Source organism: Hydra vulgaris, chromosome 10 (assembly GCF_038396675.1).
Source record: "Hydra vulgaris chromosome 10, alternate assembly HydraT2T_AEP".
NCBI lineage: Eukaryota > Metazoa > Cnidaria > Hydrozoa > Anthoathecata > Hydridae > Hydra > Hydra vulgaris.
In genome coordinates, this window is record NC_088929.1 from 15,510,756 (window position 1) to 15,531,199 (window position 20,444).

The 20,444-nt window shown below is 30.3% G+C and overlaps 1 protein-coding gene across 1 annotated transcript in view; it reads right to left on the bottom strand.

Annotated features, from left to right (window-relative positions):
* Positions 1 to 881: 881 nt before the first annotated feature.
* Positions 882 to 20,444, bottom strand: part of LOC105846408 (heme-binding protein 2) — a 52,809-nt gene continuing 33,246 nt past the window's right edge. Inside the window, exons 3-4 of the mRNA XM_065807349.1 lie at positions 5,885 to 5,982; positions 882 to 1,424 (exon numbers count right to left, since the gene is read on the bottom strand). Of these exons, the coding sequence (XP_065663421.1) occupies positions 1,198 to 1,424; positions 5,885 to 5,982 (325 nt within the window). The 3' untranslated portion in view covers positions 882 to 1,197. The remainder of the gene's footprint in view (positions 1,425 to 5,884; positions 5,983 to 20,444) is intronic.

Here is a 20,444-nt window from a genome sequence, read left to right on the forward strand (position 1 = left end):
AATACTCTCACTGAACAAATTTACCATATTTATTAAATAAACGCGTATCGTAGAAAAAGGTCAATTTTCAACGAGATAAACGATAAAAAAATTTAAGTGCATTGAACTGCAACTTTTTTTCAATGCTAGTAAACCTGTTACCGATAAAAATATTTCTGTTAAAAAAATGATTAAAGGATTTGAGAACTTTCCGATGTCATAAGCTAAATATAATTTTTTCAGAAAAGACATTTAAATTCCTTGGTGCATTGTTTTGCATAGCAAACAAAATATTGTCTTTGATGAAGCAAAGGATTTGTTGATTGTCAATATTTCTTTCGACAAAGTTGGAAAAGGTAGATTTTTCCTATTTGATTAGTATTTCGGGTATTTAAAATCTAACTTTTTAAATTAGATTTTAAAATCTAATTTAAACTATTTTTAGTCACCACCTGATAATCTTTTATTGGAACGCAATTTTAATTATTTTACAACGGCTTGAACTGCGCGCAAGACATAATTCTAAAAAATGACATGTTATTTTTACGATTTGATATATTTTTGAATTTCAGTACAACTTTAATTTTTTCTCTGATAATTTTCAAATATTAGGCATAGTGGTAAGAAGAATATTGAGTACTATCTAATTTAGTATCTAAAGTCGGTTCAATTGACTGATGTCAGAAGAACAACTCTCTATGATGTCAGAAGAATAGCTCTCTATGATTTCAGAAAAATAGCTCTCTATGATGTCAGAAGAACAGCTCTCTGTGTTCTCTCCCAGCTCTCTAAGTTATGAAATTAAAGTTTTAATGATTGTTTTTTGTTTTTAAACCTTAAAACTGTTTCAGTTTCGTTTTCCAACTTTACTTGACAAAAAACAAAAAAAAAAGAAGTTCAAATTAATTTCAGCTATGTTTTATATATATTTTTTTTTGTAATATAATTTTAAAAGAATCTTTGCAAAGTAACCAAATTACGTCTATTAGAAGTTTTACAGACGTGAGACGTCAATAGAACGTCGTAGGGAGTTCCAAGGATGTACAAAAATACTAAATAAGTCTTCGTGTTATCGTTCGGGTAACTCAATAAATGATTTTGGTCGCCAACAATAAAATTAGTTTCCTATAATTAGTTGTTTTGGCTATCGGTACACTTCCTAAAATATAACTATATCATGAATGAACTATACAGTTTAAAATAATGCTGTTAAAGAAACTAAATTTGACCGTTTAAGATATCAGTTTCTTCATCCCCATTGCTAGCTTTTTTTGATGATAAATTATATTGATTAGATTTGCTTTTACGACGACAAGTTTTTATATGTTTCAGCAACTTGAAAAATGCTTTTTGAAATATTAGAGTAACGACAAAAACTATAAAGAGTTCGACAGCAAGCGCTATAAGTAAAACTGTCGTTGGAACCATCTTTGGAAGTAAGCCATCTAAAAAAAAAAAAATTTAACCAAAGATGTTTCTAGAACCATCTTTGAAAAGAAATCTATTTAAAAAATAATAAAAGTTAAAAAAAAAATATGTATGCTGCATTAAATAAATTCCATCCGTAGCAAATATTTTTGATAAGTGCTAGGATTACGTCATGTGTTAAGATAACGAATAAGTCAACTAGCGAGGATTAGTGTTAGTGTATAAAGTGTTTTTTTGTTACAAATGTAAAAATTTAATGAGTATTAACAGCATTTAAATACAAAAAATACTATAAAATGTTATAAAGTATTATAAAATATTATAAAATATTATAAGATATTATAAGATATTATAAGATATTATAAGATATTATAAGATATTATAAGATATTATAAGATAATATAAAATACTTACTTTACTTTTTTAATTAATTTTTTAAGTTTTATTTTTAAAAAAAAAGAAACGATTTATTAGTGCGCAATGATATATCCAAAATAATAGCACCTCCTAGACTTTATCACATTACGTGTCGTGGTAATTAAGGTTTTTATAATTTTAGTCGCAATTTTGAAATTGCAAATGAAAATCCTTATTTGTTTCCTAATCATTCGCCTAAATAATTTTAAAACATACTTGTGTATAAGATGTACTTATTTAACATTTAATATTTTAATCCAGTTGCACAGCTTATTGCATAGGTAGGAGAGAATTAAGCCATTCCTTTACAGTTAGAAGTGAACAGCGGCTCAATCGTACTTAGTGTAAATTTTACGTTAAAAAAGTGTTTCCTTTAGCTTAAAACACATCAAGTTTGACTTTTATTATTTTAAATGTTGTAATAGTTCGAACGCATTAAATAATTACTTTAAAGGCAGAAACCTCCTGTAAAGACATGAAAGATTAACTTTAATCTAAAAAAAATAATAATAATTGGAGATAGAGTAAAGGCTTACAACATTCTATATGCAATGCTATGTCATTTGATAAAAAATGCTGGTTGATGAAACCATGAAATAGACTGAATCCGAACTTTTATTATAAAAGAATATTCTCAGACAAGAAAGATTTAGAACTAAAGGAATGATTTTTGACTTGCTCAACAATATTCAATGGCCTTTAATAAAAGAATGTCAACTTTTAGCTTTCGAGACGGCGACTATTAATAAAACAAATATTCCATAAAAGTTGTACAAGGACTCAATTACAGGTATCGAATGGATAAATATTTTTCGAAAACGACATCCCTTAGAACAGATGAAGGATTTTCTCCTTCTATGGCTACATGATTCAATTCCCATAATGTAAATATATTTTTTAATAAATTAAAAGAAGTTCTTGCAAAATCAAAAACATTCCCTAAACGTGATGAAACTAAGACTGTTACCGCGCAGAACTCACAGAAAATAATATAATCATCAGTTTTGGTAATGGCTTCAGAATAGTAATGGCTACCTTTTTATTCAAATAAACAGGTCGATACTAATGTTGTTATGGTTTGTTTGTCTACATCATCAGATTCTTTTATCATAATAATAATCCGAAAGAAGAAGACTTTGTTTTGGAAAAGTACTGTATTAGAATTCTTTTATAAAAGAAGTTACAACTTCTCTATGGAAAAAAGGTGATATTTTTAAGATGCTTGATTCACCTGAAATTTTGACTATCCCCTCGAATGTATGTTATATTAATACTACCTCAACCAACGTTTTCCGTACCAAGTAAAAGACATTTCAAGTTTAAGGTTGTGTTTAACTATATTAATACTCTGTAGCTATAAATTTTTTTGCTTATATAATAAATGCTAGTTTATGCTAATATATGCTATTATAATGCTGTTATAATGTTGCTCTTAGAACTTTTAATTTTCTTTATATTTACTTGTTGTTTTGTGACATTGCTGCAGTTTCCTTTGCTGTTAAAACATTTGTAATAATAAGAATGTGAACATAATTTTTTTTTTTTATATAGTTTATACATTTTATTTATTTCATTAGATGAGTTTAGAAAATGTTAAAATTTAATGTTACATTATTATTATGTTACTTACTTATAACGCTAAGTGGTAAATGCTTTTTAATCAGTTTAAGAAAATTTGTGTTTCCATCTAGTTGGGTTAATTGGAGTTCAATCCTAAATATTAAACCCTCATTGAACCAAAAATTTTTCAAATGAAATGGTATTTCGATTTATAGGAGTTTGAATTACAACTGTAATAAACTCTGAATACTGTTATATTTTGTTAAAACACGAGCAAAAGCATTTACCATGGTAACATCAATCCCTTGTAGTTTCATTAGGTATAAGTCAAGAAGATTTGCGTTGCTGGTCCAAATTCTGTTGTAAATGTTTAATGTACTTTGTTTAAAACAAAAATAACTAGAACTTTGTCCGTTTTGCACCTGACGGAATTAACTAGTTCAGACATTTATTAGTTATTCTCAATTTTTCCATTTATTATAATAACTTTTAGTTCTTTAATTTCAGCTAAGTATTTAGAGATCATAATGCTGTTGATACTTTTAATATTGCCTCCAATTGCTTTTCTGTTATTACTTGTGATTTATTACAGTTTTTTACAATTCAATCGTCTATAAATATAGATATGTATGTATACATATGTATATTAATAAACATTTACTTTAATAGACCTATGGCTTAATGCATCTTTTTGTCTACTTAGTTTATTATTTATAATAAGACATAAAAAAACACTTTGCTGACAAAAGCTGGAAAAAAGTACTTTTGCTGGAAAAAAGTACTTTATTTTTTTCTCCAACTTTTGATTTTTGACAACTCTGAGATAATTATTAAAAATCTGCAACTTTAGATTTACTATTTTTTATAAAGTTTACTTTTGTTAATTTGAAACTACTTTTCTCTTTGCTGGTTTCTCAGAGGTAAACAACTTGTGTTGTTAGGAAGTCTAAAAGATTCTTACACTTTAGATCTAAGCATAAAAATTTATTTTATTCTTCTAACCAATCATAGAAAGCTACAACTGCAACTCCACAACCACAAGCAGACAAATTAAAGTAACACATAAAATTGAAACCTAGATATTCCTTTTTTTGTTTTGTTTTAACTTTTGCATATTTTTACAGCAGACAATACTCTCATGAATAGTCTGTATTTTATTTTGACATACTTCTAATGAAACTTAAGGAAATTTAAGGTTTACTCTATTTCAAAGATTAATCTACTTCTTTTAGTCATTTGTCATTTTTTGTTTCATTTGACATTTTTCTTCTGTTTGTCATTTGTCATTTTTTAAATTATCTTTGCATAATTAATAGTTTTTTTACTTTACTTTAAACTCAAATTAAATTAATATTACCTAAATCCCTAAATATTGAACAATTTTTATAAACTTATATCTTTTAGAATTAATTGATACCATCATTTATATCACTAGTAAATTTTACAGTATGACTTATTGAACTTTATTCTTGACATTAATCTGTTGTAGATAATGTTAAAATGCTTTGCTTTTACTTGAGAATGGAATTCCCCTCACATTAAAAACTCTCCTGAATAAAATCTCCGAACAAAAAGTAGCTTTGACTGTCAATACCCTTTTGAAACATATGTATTATATTTTAAACATTTAAAGTTTTTTTTTATTTTATGAAGATTTTGTTAAAATTTTATAAAACTTTGTTATCTTATTTGTTGCTATAAAACTATTCTACTGGCTTCTCTTTTTTTTTGAGTTTGAAACGTATATTATTAAAATAATGAAGAAACAAGGATTAATAAAGATAAAGAATCAGGTCAACCTCAATATTTTAATTCAAATTTGTTGAGAATAATAATAATTTAAGTATAATTATACTTGTAGTAATATATTGTAAAAAAAATACGAACAAAAATTTTTTAAAAGTTTCTTGTCCGTATCTTTGTAATATTAAAAGCTAAAAAATATAAAAAAGTTACCTGATATCCAGCAAAAATGTTTTTAAAAACTTTTTTTTCAATTTTTTTAAATTTGTCATTAACGTGCTTTAAGGAGACTTAATAGTCTTATTACAAACCTTAAACGAGAAAGTTCACACTTTCTTCAGTACCATACCTTATATACCATAACATAACATACCCATATAACAAATCTGTTCAACTAGGTCTTAAAGCTTGGAATCAGATACTTAAAATGTAATTATTAGTAAAGCATTGATATAATAATAGTTATAATAAAATATTTTAAAAATATAATCTAAATCAATGGCAAAACACAAAAAAATATATAAAAAAATACACAAAAAAATATATAAAGGGCAATATTAAATATAGTATTAATAAATATGTAAATAATTTTCATTATTCAATTAAGCAATAAACTAATTTTGGGTTTGTATCAAATTATACGAAATAAAAAAAAAAGATTTACATCAGATTTGCTACGCTACCGTAAATTTAAAAGGTGTAACCGTCTGGAATTATTGGTATTATAAAAGTTAAAAAAAAAACTAAAACAAATTACTTTTATTTCCAGTGTTTCTGCTTTTGATATCGCCATGGTTCACAGGATAATTGCACATAGGTATATCCGGCTCGCAGTCACATATTGTTTTGTTCCACCTGTAAGTAAATCGTAAGCCCTGCTCAGTAACCTACTAGTAACTGCTCATACTAGTAATTTATAAGTTAAAGCTAAAAAAAGTTAAAGATTTTATTTTCAAATTATTTTTGTTTATTAAAGACCGGTTTACTAAGGGCTGTTTTTTTGCCGAGGCCAATAAGCCCTTATGGCTAAGGGCCCGCTTAAAAAAGGCCCGGTTGCCAGTCTTAATTTTATTTTAGAAAATTACTGATTTTACAAATAAAAAAACTGCCAAAATTTCGTAAGAATTGCGTGATGTAATTTATAGGCGACCCCTGGTTGAAGCTAATAAAAGTTTACGCTTTGTCAGTATGGTAGAAAAGTGTTTCGTCGTCTTATTTTAAAGAATTTGATATTAACAGAGTTTTTTTAAAAGTAGAGTAGTCAAACCTTATAAATAAGTTATTTTTTATTATTATAACAATTATTATTTTATTATAAATCTTTTCTGTTCATATAATAAGAAAATATTATTACAAAGAAGTATTTAAATAAAAAAAATATGGATTTATAAAAAACAGCAAGGAGCTCAAAGATGATACGGATGACTAAAGTCAAACAATCTTTTCGTTAAGCCCCTATTTTGTCTTTACAAGTTAAAATAAACCAAGGTGATTAAAATACGTTCAGTTCCAATTTAGTAGAAAAATAAAAGTTTTCATAAACATTTCTAATAAATCAAGAAAGTTAATAGTACCAATATATTTCTAGCGATAGTCATTCAAATATACTGACAAATTCTTTTGAATATACAAAATAAGAGACAATGAAATAAGTAAAAAAAACTAAAATAATAAAATTCAATGTTCTTTTAGAAAAAATTAAATAATTAATTATCCAGTTTAAAAATTTCTTTTTTTATTAGAAACATAAAGAAGTTTAACATAGTGTTCCATAGTTTTAGCTCACGGTATGCTATTCCATTTTTAGAAAACTTGCTACTAATTTTTACTATTTATAAGTTATCCATTGGTTTATTCTAAGAAAACACTTTTTGTTCACATTTTTTGTAAATTTATCATTAAATTTTTTTGGAATCAAACTGGTATTATATTTATACATAAAAATTAAGTGTTGGTAAATATTGACTTAATATACAGTGTCTCAAAAAATTATCCGACCAAACACTTTTTTAAATATTTTTCCTAAAAAAAGTGCTGTATTTTCGTAAATTTAGACTTTTTTGGTAAACTCAAGATTAATAAAAATAAAAGAACATGTTTTTAAATAGATTTTCTTTATTTCAATGTAAAATATGAATCACAAAGTTTTCAGTCTTTAAATAAATGAACTTAGGTCGTTTTTTTATTGTCAAAAAAATATTCGACCAAACGCATTATTTGTTCCATAATAAATTATTATATAACAAAACAATTATTTTAATACTTTGTTGGGCCTCCCTTTGATTGGATTACAGCTTCTAGACGTCTAGACATTGATTCGACTAAAGATTTTGTTTCTTCTGATTGAATCTTTTCTCAGGCTTCTTCAATTGCCACTTTGAGGTTTTCTTTTTTGGAAAATGACCGATCTCCAATTTTTCGATCTACAATTTCCCACAAATGTTCAATGGGATTAAGGTCCGGTGATTGTGCAGGCCATTCCAAGACCTCAACATTATTTTCAGCAAACCACTCCTTTGTTTTAGTGGCACAATGCTTGGGATCGTTATCTTGCTGAAATGTAAAATCAGATCCTAGCCGAAGTTTTCGAGCAGATGACTTCAAATTTTGCTTTAATATGTTTCTGTATTGCACCTGAACCATTATAGTATCAATAAATTGGAGTTTTCCAACACCCTTCCAAGCCATTGAACCCCATACCTTCACGTTACCGCCACCATACTTGACAGTTCCTCTCACGCAGCTTAATTTGTAGGCTTCTCCGGCTTTTCTCCAAACTTTTTGGGCTCCATCAGATGACTTTAAGTTGAATTTCGATTCGTCGCTCCACAGGATCTTTTTCCAGAAACTTAACGGCATGTTTTTGAACTTCTTAGCAAACTCCAATCTTCTTTTCATGTGTTTCTTACTCAAATATGGTTTATTGCGCACAAGTCGTCCTTGAAGTCCCTGGTCTCGGTTACGATTTCTGATTGTCTGATGGAATAATTTGATTCCATAATTCTCTTCAGCTTGCTCAGCCAGTTTTCGAACAGAAATGAAACGATTTTTCTTGACTTGTATAATTAAGTTTCTATCAAAACTCATATTAAAGCAAAATCTGAAGTCATCTGCTCGAAAACTTCGGCTAGGATCTGATTTTACATTTCAGCAAGATAACGATCCCAAGCATTGTGCCACTAAAACAAAGGAGTGGTTCGCTGAAAATAATGTTGAGGTCTTGGAATGGCCTGCACAATCACCGGACCTTAATCCCATTGAATATTTGTGGGAAATTGTAGATCGAAAAATTGGAGATCGGTCATTTTCCAAAAAAGAAAACCTCAAAGTGGCAATTGAAAAAGCCTGAGAAAAGATTCAATCAGAAGAAACAAAATCTTTAGTCGAATCAATGTCTAGACGTCTAGAAGCTGTAATCCAATCAAAGGGAGGCCCAACAAAGTATTAAAATAATTGTTTTGTTATATAATAATTTATTATGGAACAAATAATGCGTTTGGTCGAATATTTTTTTGACAATAAAAAAACGACCTAAGTTCGTTTATTTAAAGACTGAAAACTTTGTGATTCATATTTTACATTGAAATAAAGAAAATCTATTTAAAAACATGTTCTTTTATTTTTATTAATCTTGAGTTTACCAAAAAAGTCTAAATTTACGAAAATACAGCACTTTTTTTAGGAAAAATATTTAAAAAAGTGTTTGGTCGGATAATTTTTTGAGACACTGTATATTCATCATTTGCATGTCTTTCATTAATGGTTTTTTATGTTCATTCATTTTTTTTTCTTACATATAAGTCTGCATGCATTTTTGTTGAGAAAATATTTTTTAAGTTTTGTTGATTTAGCACTAACTCATGCAGGGCCGCCGAGAGCGTGGGGCAAAAACAGCATATGTGCCCCAGGATCTAGGATAATAGGGGCGCCAGTTTTTTAAGATTTATCAACCAAATGTACTCAAAAGTTCTTTAGCCTATTTTCTAATTTATATGCATACTAATTTCAAAGAATCTGTGTATATATGCATACTAATTTAAATTTTTTAACATAATGCTATTATCTGTCACGTATCTTACTTATTATCTTATTTAAGGTGTTATAACACCTTACGTAAAATTGATTACTTCTGGTGGGCGCGGGATCTAAAAAATTGTCATTAAAAGTGTCAGAACGTTTAAAAGACGTCTTTTTACGTCCCGTGTCCACTGGACTTTAAAACAGAAGCGTTTATTGGACACTTGTGTTGAAAATGAACTGGATTCAATTCTGTTGTAAGATAATATAAAAATAATAATAATAGTATTTATTTTTAAAAAAGCAAAATATTTTCAATAATAATTCTAAAGAATCTGTCTATTAATCTTTATCAGTGAATGTCAAATGTGTTGCATAAGTGCTAATCGAGACTTAATCGAGATGCGTTTCATGGATATATGGATCTATAATATCAGTATTAGAAATAAAACTTGTTTGTACTGTACACGCTTTTAACAAATTTTCTTTTAAAACTATGTATAATAATAGGGGCGCCTAATAGCTGCTATGCCCCGAGCGTTTTGAAAGCTCTTAGCGGCCCTGAACTCATGTAATATTGGAATAACAAATAAAGCATTGAATAAGATCAAAAAAAACTAGTTTTAAACATTCTGATGTTACACATAAACAAATTCGGTACATCAAACCAACTGATTTACTAGTTTTTAATTTAATTTATAAGTTCATATTGAAGAACGTTAAAATTGAGTTTATAAATATGAAAATCATGTTGTATTTCTGTTTCTAACAAATGTGAAAGATTCATGAAAAGCTCTTTCTTTTTCTCTTCTATTCTTTCTCTTAAAGTTTATACATTTTTTATGCACCGGCTTTATAACCCTGACGAATTTTATTTTTGCATACCCTCAGTTACAAGCACTTGTGGTATCTAAATTTTGTGGTCTCCTAACAGTTTGGGGGAGAGGAGAAAAATTACTTTATTCTCTTTTTGAAAGCAAAAAGTAAGAATCAATAGAATATAAAATTCTTTTACATAATAGGTATGTTACACAAATATTTAAATCTTCTACATAATAGGTACCTTACACAAGTGTTTAGGTCTTTTTCATAATAGATATGTTACACAAGTCTTGTTCGTAATAGGTATATTATACAAATATTTATATAACATTTATAAAAACCTTTTATAAATTTCAGCTCTTCGGTAACTTTTAGTTTACTTTTCATTGAGTAATTAGAAGGTAAAGATATAAAACAATGTTAAATAAAACAATATTTACTTTAATTTCGAAACATGAATTTAACTTTCTAACCATTTAGATCAACATGCTCTAGAAAAGACTGCTTTTCACTATTAATTACTTTGAAAGTATAGATGCTTGGTAAAGAAAATTAAAATTAAAATCTTTTTTTTAAAATTAAAATTAAAATCTTTTTTTTTTAATTTACTTATTAAGTTGATAAAATAATTTAATTATTAAGTTGATGACGAAAGTTTATTATTTTAAATATATTGAAAACAATGTTAGACAAAGTTGCAGTTAATCTTACCATAACCAAATTTTGTAAAACCTGGCAAAAATCTCTGTATGATTTAAATAGCCACTTTATGTCAGTTAGCATTTAGGCCTCTGAATGTTGTAAATGCAATAATTGTATAGCAGTTAAAAAATTTTTGAATACATCGAGTTGATATTTAAAGGTAAAGGTGGTTTTAAAAATTTGATAAATTTTTAGATAATGATAAAACCACCATAATGTATCATCCCTAGGTATCATAGTAACCGTTTTTGTATTGTTTTTATACTTGTTTCATTATCAAACACTATGAGTTTAACCATTTTCTCACTGTTAGAACATTAAATACTCAAATTTTTTATACTTTCATTTAAAATGTATTGCAAACCATTAAAGATTACAAATTTAGATGCAGATTAACATGTTTTTTTTTAAATTCCTCATATGTTTTATGATAAATAATAAATTCGTGCTTCATTGATAAGCAACATATAAACATGATTTTTGCTTGCAGCAGAAGATGTTTTAAATAGTAGAGACACTTTTCTATTTAAATAGTAGAGACATTTGTTCATTACTATTGCAGAAGAGAATGCAAAAGCACAAATTTACTATATAGAACATAGTGAACAGTTTATAATGAACAGTTAGTTCAACGATGCTGAGTCTGAAAGTTGATGCTAAAAGAAAGTCGTCTAATGCAATACTTTGTCATAAATCCTTCAAATTATTTTAGAAAAAGAAATTTTAAAAATTAAAACATGCTTAGCATTTTTTATCAGTGGAGAGGGACGCCCCTTCTCCTGAGTAGGACTATCGAAAATTGTGAAAATGTGCCTGCCCGGATAACCTTCGAACGAATGGATGGGTACCCGGTTACCCTTTAAAAAAATAATACTTTTTATAAATATATTCTTATAAAGAACAATTTTTATAAAAAGTTGTTCTTTTATAAAAAGTATATATATATATAAAAGTATATAAGTATATATATATTCTTATAAAGAACAACTTTTATAAAAAGTTCTTTATAAGAACAACTTTTTATACAAATGAGCATTATTAAGTTAAAAGTTGTTCTTTTAACTTAAAAATGCTTAAATTATTAAATTAATTTTACTTAATAAATTTTCTGAACTTTATTTTACTTTAACACTACTTTTTCACCATAACTAACAAAAGTGACCTAATCATTGATCAAGCATGGCTTCACAACCCGAATATTACACAGTTAATTTTTAAATCATATGCAAGGATGCCGAATAGAATTGCAGCGCCTATAAAAACCTAGGGTGGTGCAACCAAATACTGAAAAATTATGCACAATGAGTAAATTGTACTCAGTACATGTATGTTTGCTTAACTTCGGCTTATATATTGAATTTGAGGAATAAAAATCAGTTTAAATGTAAAAAACAAGTTTTTTGTCAACTATTGTAATAATTTGGCCCGTACTGTATATGTTTGCATGCCAGTGTATATGTACATGATAAACACATGAAATATATGCGCAAGTGCAATATGTGCAATATATATATATATATTTTTTTTTTTTTTTTTTTTTTAAACATCTTCGCTTCCAACAAGGCTGCAAGCAGCCACTAATTAAAGTTGGAAGTTACTGTAAGAGAAAAGATGAAGATTGTAGAGCAAGATAACGATTGACGGACGATTTAAAAGATTGCAAATTATATGAATCAGGAAAGCAAGATGAAGGAAGCGAATTCCAAAGAACTGATGTTCGAGGAAAAAAACTAGAAGAATAAGCGTTTTTGGAGCACTTAGGAACAGTCACAGAAAAAGGATGACACTTAATTGAATGACGAGTAACACGAGAATGAATTTTAGTAGATGGCACAAGAGACGTTAGCGTTTCGAGCAGTGCCCATTATAGTATTTGTAGAAAAGAGAAAGAGAAGCAACATTACGACGATGTGATAATGGTTGAAGGTTGGCTGCAAGAGCAGGTCCAACTATGTTTACAATGCGTTTTTGCACCTTGTCTAAAAGAGAAAGGGCATCATTAGAAGATCCGCCCCAGATATGGCAACAGTATTCCATACAAGGCCGGATTTGAGATTTATAGAGGTAGAGAATAGAATCCAGAGTAAGAAAGTGGCGAGCTCGATAAAGAGATGCAACCTTAGCAGATGCTAATTTTGCAACCGATTTGATATATGGTTTCCAAGAAAGATTGGAAGTAAGAGTTAATCCTAGAAGATGAAGAGTAGGTGACTCATCGAGTACATCACCGTTCATAAATATAGGAAGATCTAAATTATTGCGATAACGATTGGCTGAAAAAAATTGAGTTTTATCTGAATTAAAGTTCACCAGCCACTGTGAGCCCCATGCTGTAGCAGAAGTGAGATCCTTTTCAAGCTCAAATGCCCCTTCCAAGCAATCAGAGGGTGTTGGTTTCTTATCACGACAAGAATAAATGGTAGTATCATCAGCAAACAATGCCACCTTAGATGTGAGAATATCTGGAAGATCGTTAATGTAAATTAAAAAGAGTATAGGGCCAAGGATAGAACCTTGAGGAACCCCTGAAGTTACAGAATAAGAAGAAGAGTGTTGTCCATCGAGGACAACTTTTATGCTACGATTGGAAAGGAAGGATTCAATGATCTTAAAGATGTTGCCGGATACACCATAAGAAGAAAGCTTATGGAGAAGACCAGCATGCCAAACTTTATCAAACGCTTTTGAAATGTCAAGAGCGATGGCCTTAACCTCTCCACCTTCATCTAATGCATGATAAAACCTGTCAGTTATTACTGTTAGCAAATCAGCTGTAGAACGAGAAGATCGAAATCCATATTGATGGTCAGAAAGTAAGTTATTAGATTCAAGATGAGAAATTAAGTGTTTGTTAATTAAAGATTCAAAAACCTTGCTTATGATAGGAAGAAGACTTATGGGACGGTAGTTAGACGAATCAGATCGCTCCCCAGAATTTTTGAAGATAGGGATAACAGATGCCGCTTTCCAGCAGGCTGGAAAACAAGACTCTGATAAGCACTTGTTGAATAGTTTTGAGAGTATAGATGACAGCTCTGGAGAACACTTCTGCAAGACAATAACAGGTATGTTGTCTGGGCCACAAGCTGTAGAAGAGTCTAGACAGGAAATCACTTTAGATACAGATGCTGAAGTGATATGAATGTCAAGCAATGAATCAACCTGTTTGTTGGCAATATCAGGTAGAACGCAATTAGTGGAATCAAGAGATGATATTGATGAAAAGTTGTTAGCAAACAGTTCGGCTTTGTCTTTAGGTGAGGTGACAAAGTCTGAACCATACAAGAGAGGTGGAATTATAGATTTGCCCTTATTATTGATATTATTAAAGATTCTCCAGAAGTCACGAGAGCCTATTTTTTGAGATGAGATACGAGATTTCATGACCTGAGAATAGCGGGTTTTGGCGTTAGACAAAACCTTTTTACAGTTGTTTCTAGCAGTAATAAACAGACGTCTGTTTTCTGGAGAATTGTTTTGCTGATAAATATGGAAGTAACGGTTTCGATTGGCAATCGCAGCAGCACAGTGTGAGGAAAACCATGGAGGAGAGTGAGGCTTGACCTGGAATCGTCGAGAGGGAATAAAAGATTCCATGCCAGCCTGAATCCACGAAGTTAAATAAGAAGCACATTTGTCGACAGGAAGTTGAAAGATTTCTACCCAAGGGCCATCACGAAGAAAATCACGGAAAGAATCCCAGTCAGCTTTACTGTAGTTGTAAGAGGTTCGATAGTAGGGGTATTCAGGTGATGAAGAAGAATGAGATATTAGTTTTAAAGAGATCAAACTGTGATCAGAAGCACCTAAGGGTGAATGTGGAGAAACTGAGCACTGACTAGGATCAGAAACAAGACATAAGTCGAGTAGAGAAGGTAAATGATTAGGGTTGTCAGGAAAGCGAGTTGGAAAGTTGACTATTTGAGTTAGGGATTGAGAAAGGCAAAAGTTGTGGGCTTTAATGCCTGCAGAGTCACTGACACTAGAGCCAAGCCATTCAGAGTGGTGAGCATTAAAGTCACCGACAACAACTATATTAGCTGATGGATAAAGAGAGAGGGCTTGGTCAATATGATCAGAAATAACATCAAAAAGAGTACAGTCTTGAGATGAAGGAGATCGATATAGAACAAAGAGAAAGGCAATAGAGTGAAGTGGTGCTAAACGAAAGCACATGAAAGAATAGTCTGTGGATTCAAACCTAGTTTCACGACAAACAGGTGAATTCTTACGAATGTAAATGCCCAGGCCAAGCATGTGACTATTGGAGTCTTTACGAATCAGAGGAAGATAACCATCAACACTAAGATCACAAGATGAGACAGCCGAACTCAAATTAGTCTCACAAAGAGCAAGTAGGTCTGGTGAACTTTGCAAGAGATAAGACTCAACAGAAGAAAAGTTACTTCGAAGACCACGAATATTAGTGAATGATAGGTTTAAAGAACTTGGTGATGATGATGGTTTTTTGTGTTTTATAGTTTTTGGTACTTTATTCATTTTTAAATTAGATTGAAGAACTTGACTCAAAGCATAGATAGTACTCAGAACACTGTTTAATGGCCCAAGCAATTGCCTCATTACTACTAATAAACCCTAAGCCGTAACAAAGGGCTCCAAATGTGGCCTCCGCAATGCACACCAAAAGTACAAACAGGGACACCATCCATGCGCAACATGGCACTGTTAATACTTTGATATTTTTCAGCTGTTGATGGAATCAGCCTCTCTGAGAGCTACCACAGAGTTCGGGAAACCTGACTACCAGCCGGCCTCAGAACCATAAAACTGAGTCTTAGAGCTGTACCCTCATAAGGAGATAATAGAATGAGTTGCCTAGTCATAAAAACAGTGACACAAGCAAACCCATGCATTGAGTCAAGAAGATCCAGCATTCAACATCCTAAACTGGAAACAATGTATTAAAAATACATCTGCGCCAGCCTAATAGATGAAGAAGGGGTGCGAGGCTGGTCAACAGATAGAATCTGTTTACCCCTTTATATATATATATATATATATATATATATATATATATATACTTAATATATATATATATATATATATATATATATATATATATATATATATATATATATATATATATATATATATATATATATATATATATGAAGAGCTTATTTTCAAAACGCGGTAAGCGCCAATTTCGAAAAAACTGTGTTAAATGGATAATTTTGAAGAGAAAGTTAGATACTTTAAAGTCATGTTTGTAACTAATTAATTAGGTTTAATTTTTTTTTTTTTTTTAATTTAGACTCTAAAAATTATTTATTTTCAAAACGCTTTTTTTTTTTTTTTGCGCTTTAGCCATTGAGTCGATAAGACGTGTTTTTGTTCGAGCGTAAGTTTCAGGATTTTATATATATATATATATTTTTTTCGTATTCTTTTTGTTTCCTTTTCCTCATATTCTCTTTTTTCTAACATTATTTCTTCTCTATTATTGCTTTATCTTATTAGCTTATAAATTATTTTCTACTTTTAAATCATAGTATATTATATTGCCTATATTCGTGTCTAAAATAACAGTTTTGTCGTACTTCGCGCACCTATATTTATATATACCTATAATTATATACTTATATTTTATTATATATATTTTTATCTATATATTATTATTATAAAAATAGTTGTGACTAAGATTTTATTTACGCTTTAGTTCGCTTATATTTTTACAGAGTTTACAAATTTTTTTTTTTCTTTTTTTTTTTCTTGTTTTAAAGAGTTTTGTAAACTTTTCAATTTTTGCTCGTTGTTTTACCACCAACGTTTAAGCATGTAAACGATTTTCTAATCTATTGTTCTATTCAAATAAGTTTTGATAAATTTTTAACCTTTTTCTAAATTTTTTTTTCCGCAATTTTTGTGCCTTGACATCCAAAACTTATTATCAATTAATAAATATATTTACGGAAAAATTATCACTTTATATTTACTTATATCTGTAATCAAATTGCTAATATTAGTGAGTTATATACGTATAAATTTATTATATTAAAAAAAGTAATTAAAGAGATCGGACGTGTTATTGGAGCTTAATAAAGTTATTCAGTTTTTTGGTATATGTATACAAAATACTTTGTATATTGTTTTCACCGTTTGGAGCAGATTTATCGGTTACTAATACTGGTCTACTGGTTTTGGTATACTTTTCTGCTTTCACGCTGTGATTTTTAACAGAACTAGTAAACTCAAGTTATAAATTTAGTTTCAACTTAGCTTTATTTAATATAATATCACATATTAATATATTCAACCAACCGTATTAACTCTCAAGTATATACTCCCGAGGAACAATTTAAATCTTATCTCAATTAACAACAAATATCGTAAAAAATAAAAATAAAATTGGCTGCTTGGATACCGTCACCACAAAAAATGGTAACCAAGACGGAAATAGAAGCGCTAATCAAGAGAATATCTGTTCTTGAAACAGCGATTGTTGTGAAAGAATTGTGGAATTAGAGAAAAGAGTTAAAACGCTGGAGGACAAAACAACAAATGCTGTGACTTCAACAGTGAACATTGGAAATGATTGGGTTAATGTGGTGTCGCGAAACGCAAAAAAACCGAAAGAACAACTAGTTGTGGTTAACGCAGCAATTAATGAGCAGGAGGAGCGAAAGAAACGCGAAAAGAACGTCATTATATATGGAATTAAAGAGTCGAGCAAAACTGAGAGCAAAGATAAAATTGAAGAAGACAAGAAAGCAATTGAGGACTTACTAAAAACAATAGGAAAAGAAAATGTTAAAACGATACATTTAAGGAGATTCAAATCAAAAAACGCTGCCAAACCAGGCCCGATTCTACTCGAGTTATCCGAAGGCGAAAGAAACCCTCTCTTACTCGCGTCAAAAAAGCTAAGAGAAAAGCAAGATTTTAAAGAAGTCTATATATGCCCAGACTTGACAGAGGCCGAGAGACTACAGGACTTTGAGTTGAGGAAGAAACGAAACGACTTAAATTCGAAGCTTGACGCTAACTCGCCCTTTCGATATGCGATTCGTGGAAACGAGATTGTGCGATTTAAAAAACAACTATAGAGGAAAAAAAATGAAAGCGAAAAAAAGAGAAAATTTATCGTATTTATCCTGTATATATTTGAACGCCACTTCACTAAACAACAAGTTTGAGGAATTTAAAGTATTGTGTCACCTGAATGAACCAAACATAATCGGAGTAACGGAAACATAGTTTAGTGAAACTTCAATTACGTGTGTGGAAAATTTTTGCTTATATCGTAAGAACAAATCTGAACTGTACTAGTTTTCGGGAACGACAAATATTTGGTAGGATGCATATACCGACCAAACGATGTGGTAGATATGGAACTGTTCAGAAATGTTTTCAGAACTGCAAGAGAATATGTGGACAAACGGGGTTTTAAAGATCTTTTAATAATGGGTGACTTTAATTTTCCGAAAATTGAATGGTCAGATGGAGCAGTTCATGCAATAAATTCCAGTGAACACTCGATAGAACATCATTTCTCGGAAATAATAAACGACGAATTTCTAATTCAGCACGTCGCGATACCTACTTTTCAACTAAACGAATCAACGTACGAGAATACATTGGACTTACTGTTCACAGTAAACGAACAAAGATTATTTCAAGTTGAGACAAATGCGGTATTAGGGAATTTAAGCAAAGGACATCTTGTAATTTGCTTTAAATATGCACTCAATCACCATGAGACAAAAACTGTAGCTAGCAATCGGAAATATATTTTAAAAAAAGCTGACTTCGCAGGAATGAACAAATTTTTTACAAATACAGACTGGGTAAACATTTTTGATGCAATTAATGTCCAGGAGATGTACGACACGCTCATTTTTTATGTTAACGAAGCTTTTCAAAAATATATACCGTGTCACAGCTCGAAAAACAGGACTCTTAAAAGAATTTTTTGGATTGGCAATGAACTAAAAGAACTTGAGAAGAACAAAAGACGAATGAGACATTTAAACTGTTGCACAAATTGGAAAAACAAAAATATGGTAAACGAATACAAAGCATTGTGTAAAACAGTTAAAATTGAAACGAGAAAAGCCAGAAAAAAATACGAACGCGAACTGGTCTACAAATCGATTAGAAACAAGAAGATACTATTTAAATATGTGAACGATCAACAAAATGTAAAGAGCTCAATTAAAGCGATAAAAAACGTAGAAGGAAATGTTACAAATACGACTAGTGAGATTGTTGACATTTTAAACGAAAATTTTCAAAACTCTTTCACTAGAGAGGGCGACCAAGTATTACCAGAATTCGGATCGAGATGTGGGGGTAAATATTTAGATTTTGACGAGAGTGCAATTAATTACAGTGACGTAGAAACAAGATTAAGCAAATTATCCACTGAGAAATCTTGTGGAGTTGATCAATTGAGTACTATCATTTTAAAAAATTGCGCTGAAGGACTAGCAATGCCAATCACATTGATATTTATGTCTTCGATTGATAAGAGCGAACTACCTAAGCAATGGAAATTTGCGAACATTACCCCAATCTTTAAGAACAAAGGCAGTAAGCTAGAAGCGAATAATTATCGACCAGTATCACTGACTTCTGTGCCGTGTAAAATTCTGGAAAGCATAATAAAAGACTCACTTTTGGCACATTTTACGAGCAATAAATTTTTATCGAAGTGTCAACATGGATTTGTTAAATCTAGATCATGCACGACAAATCTCATGGAAACTGTGGATTATTTAACAGAAAATATCGCACTGAATCGTCCGGTAGATGAGGTTTATTTAGACTTTGCGAAAGCTTTCGACACAGTGCCACACAAAAGACTCGTTTTAAAATTAAAAGCGTATGGAATTACAGGAAAGCTGCTAAAGTGGTTAGAGGAATTTTTAAAAGATAGAAAGCAACGCGTAGTCAACGGTGATACTGTTTCGAGCTGGCGCGATATCTACAGCGGAGTTCCGCAGGGATCGGTAATTGGTCCGATATTGTTTGTTTTGTTCATAAATGACCTGCCGGATAGAATACAAAATGTAGCCAAGCTCTATGCAGATGACACCAAAATAATGATCGATGTGAACTCAATAGAGAAAATAAACAGTCTTCAACGAGATGTAAACAATGCTTGGGACTGGTTTAAAGAATGGTTAGTGAAATTCAATAAAGAAAAATGCGAAATAATACATTATGGAAGTAACAATCCAAAACACGATTATTCTATGGATAATGTTGTCCTAGGACAAACTACTATTCAAAAAGATCTAGGCATATTATTCTCAGCAAACATGAAATGGAGACAGCAAATTATATCTTTCAGCTCGAAGGCAAATAAAATGCTGGGAATGATTAAAAACACATTTGTGAAACTGGATGTGCAGACTCTTAAAGTCTTATACGTGACGTTTGTTCGCCCAATAATTGAATTCGCGGTTCTAGTGTGCTCCCCTCAGCTTAAAGGAGAAATAGAACTGCTCGAGAAAGTTCAACACAGGGCTTCGAGACTCAATCCGACTCTGGCAAAAATGAAATACGAGGAAAGACTGGAGATTCTTGGCCTCAGCCCATTATGTGAACGCAGACTTCGTGGAGATTTGATCCAGACTTATAAGTTATTAAATAAGATTGAAAATGTGGACTTTTTAAACGGTTTCAAGCCTGATGATTTTCAAATATCTAGAGGAAACGGTGTCAGGTTTGAACGCGAAAAAACAAAGTGCAACTTAAGACACTCATTCTTTACTAACAGAATAACAAAACCATGGAATAAACTACCTAAA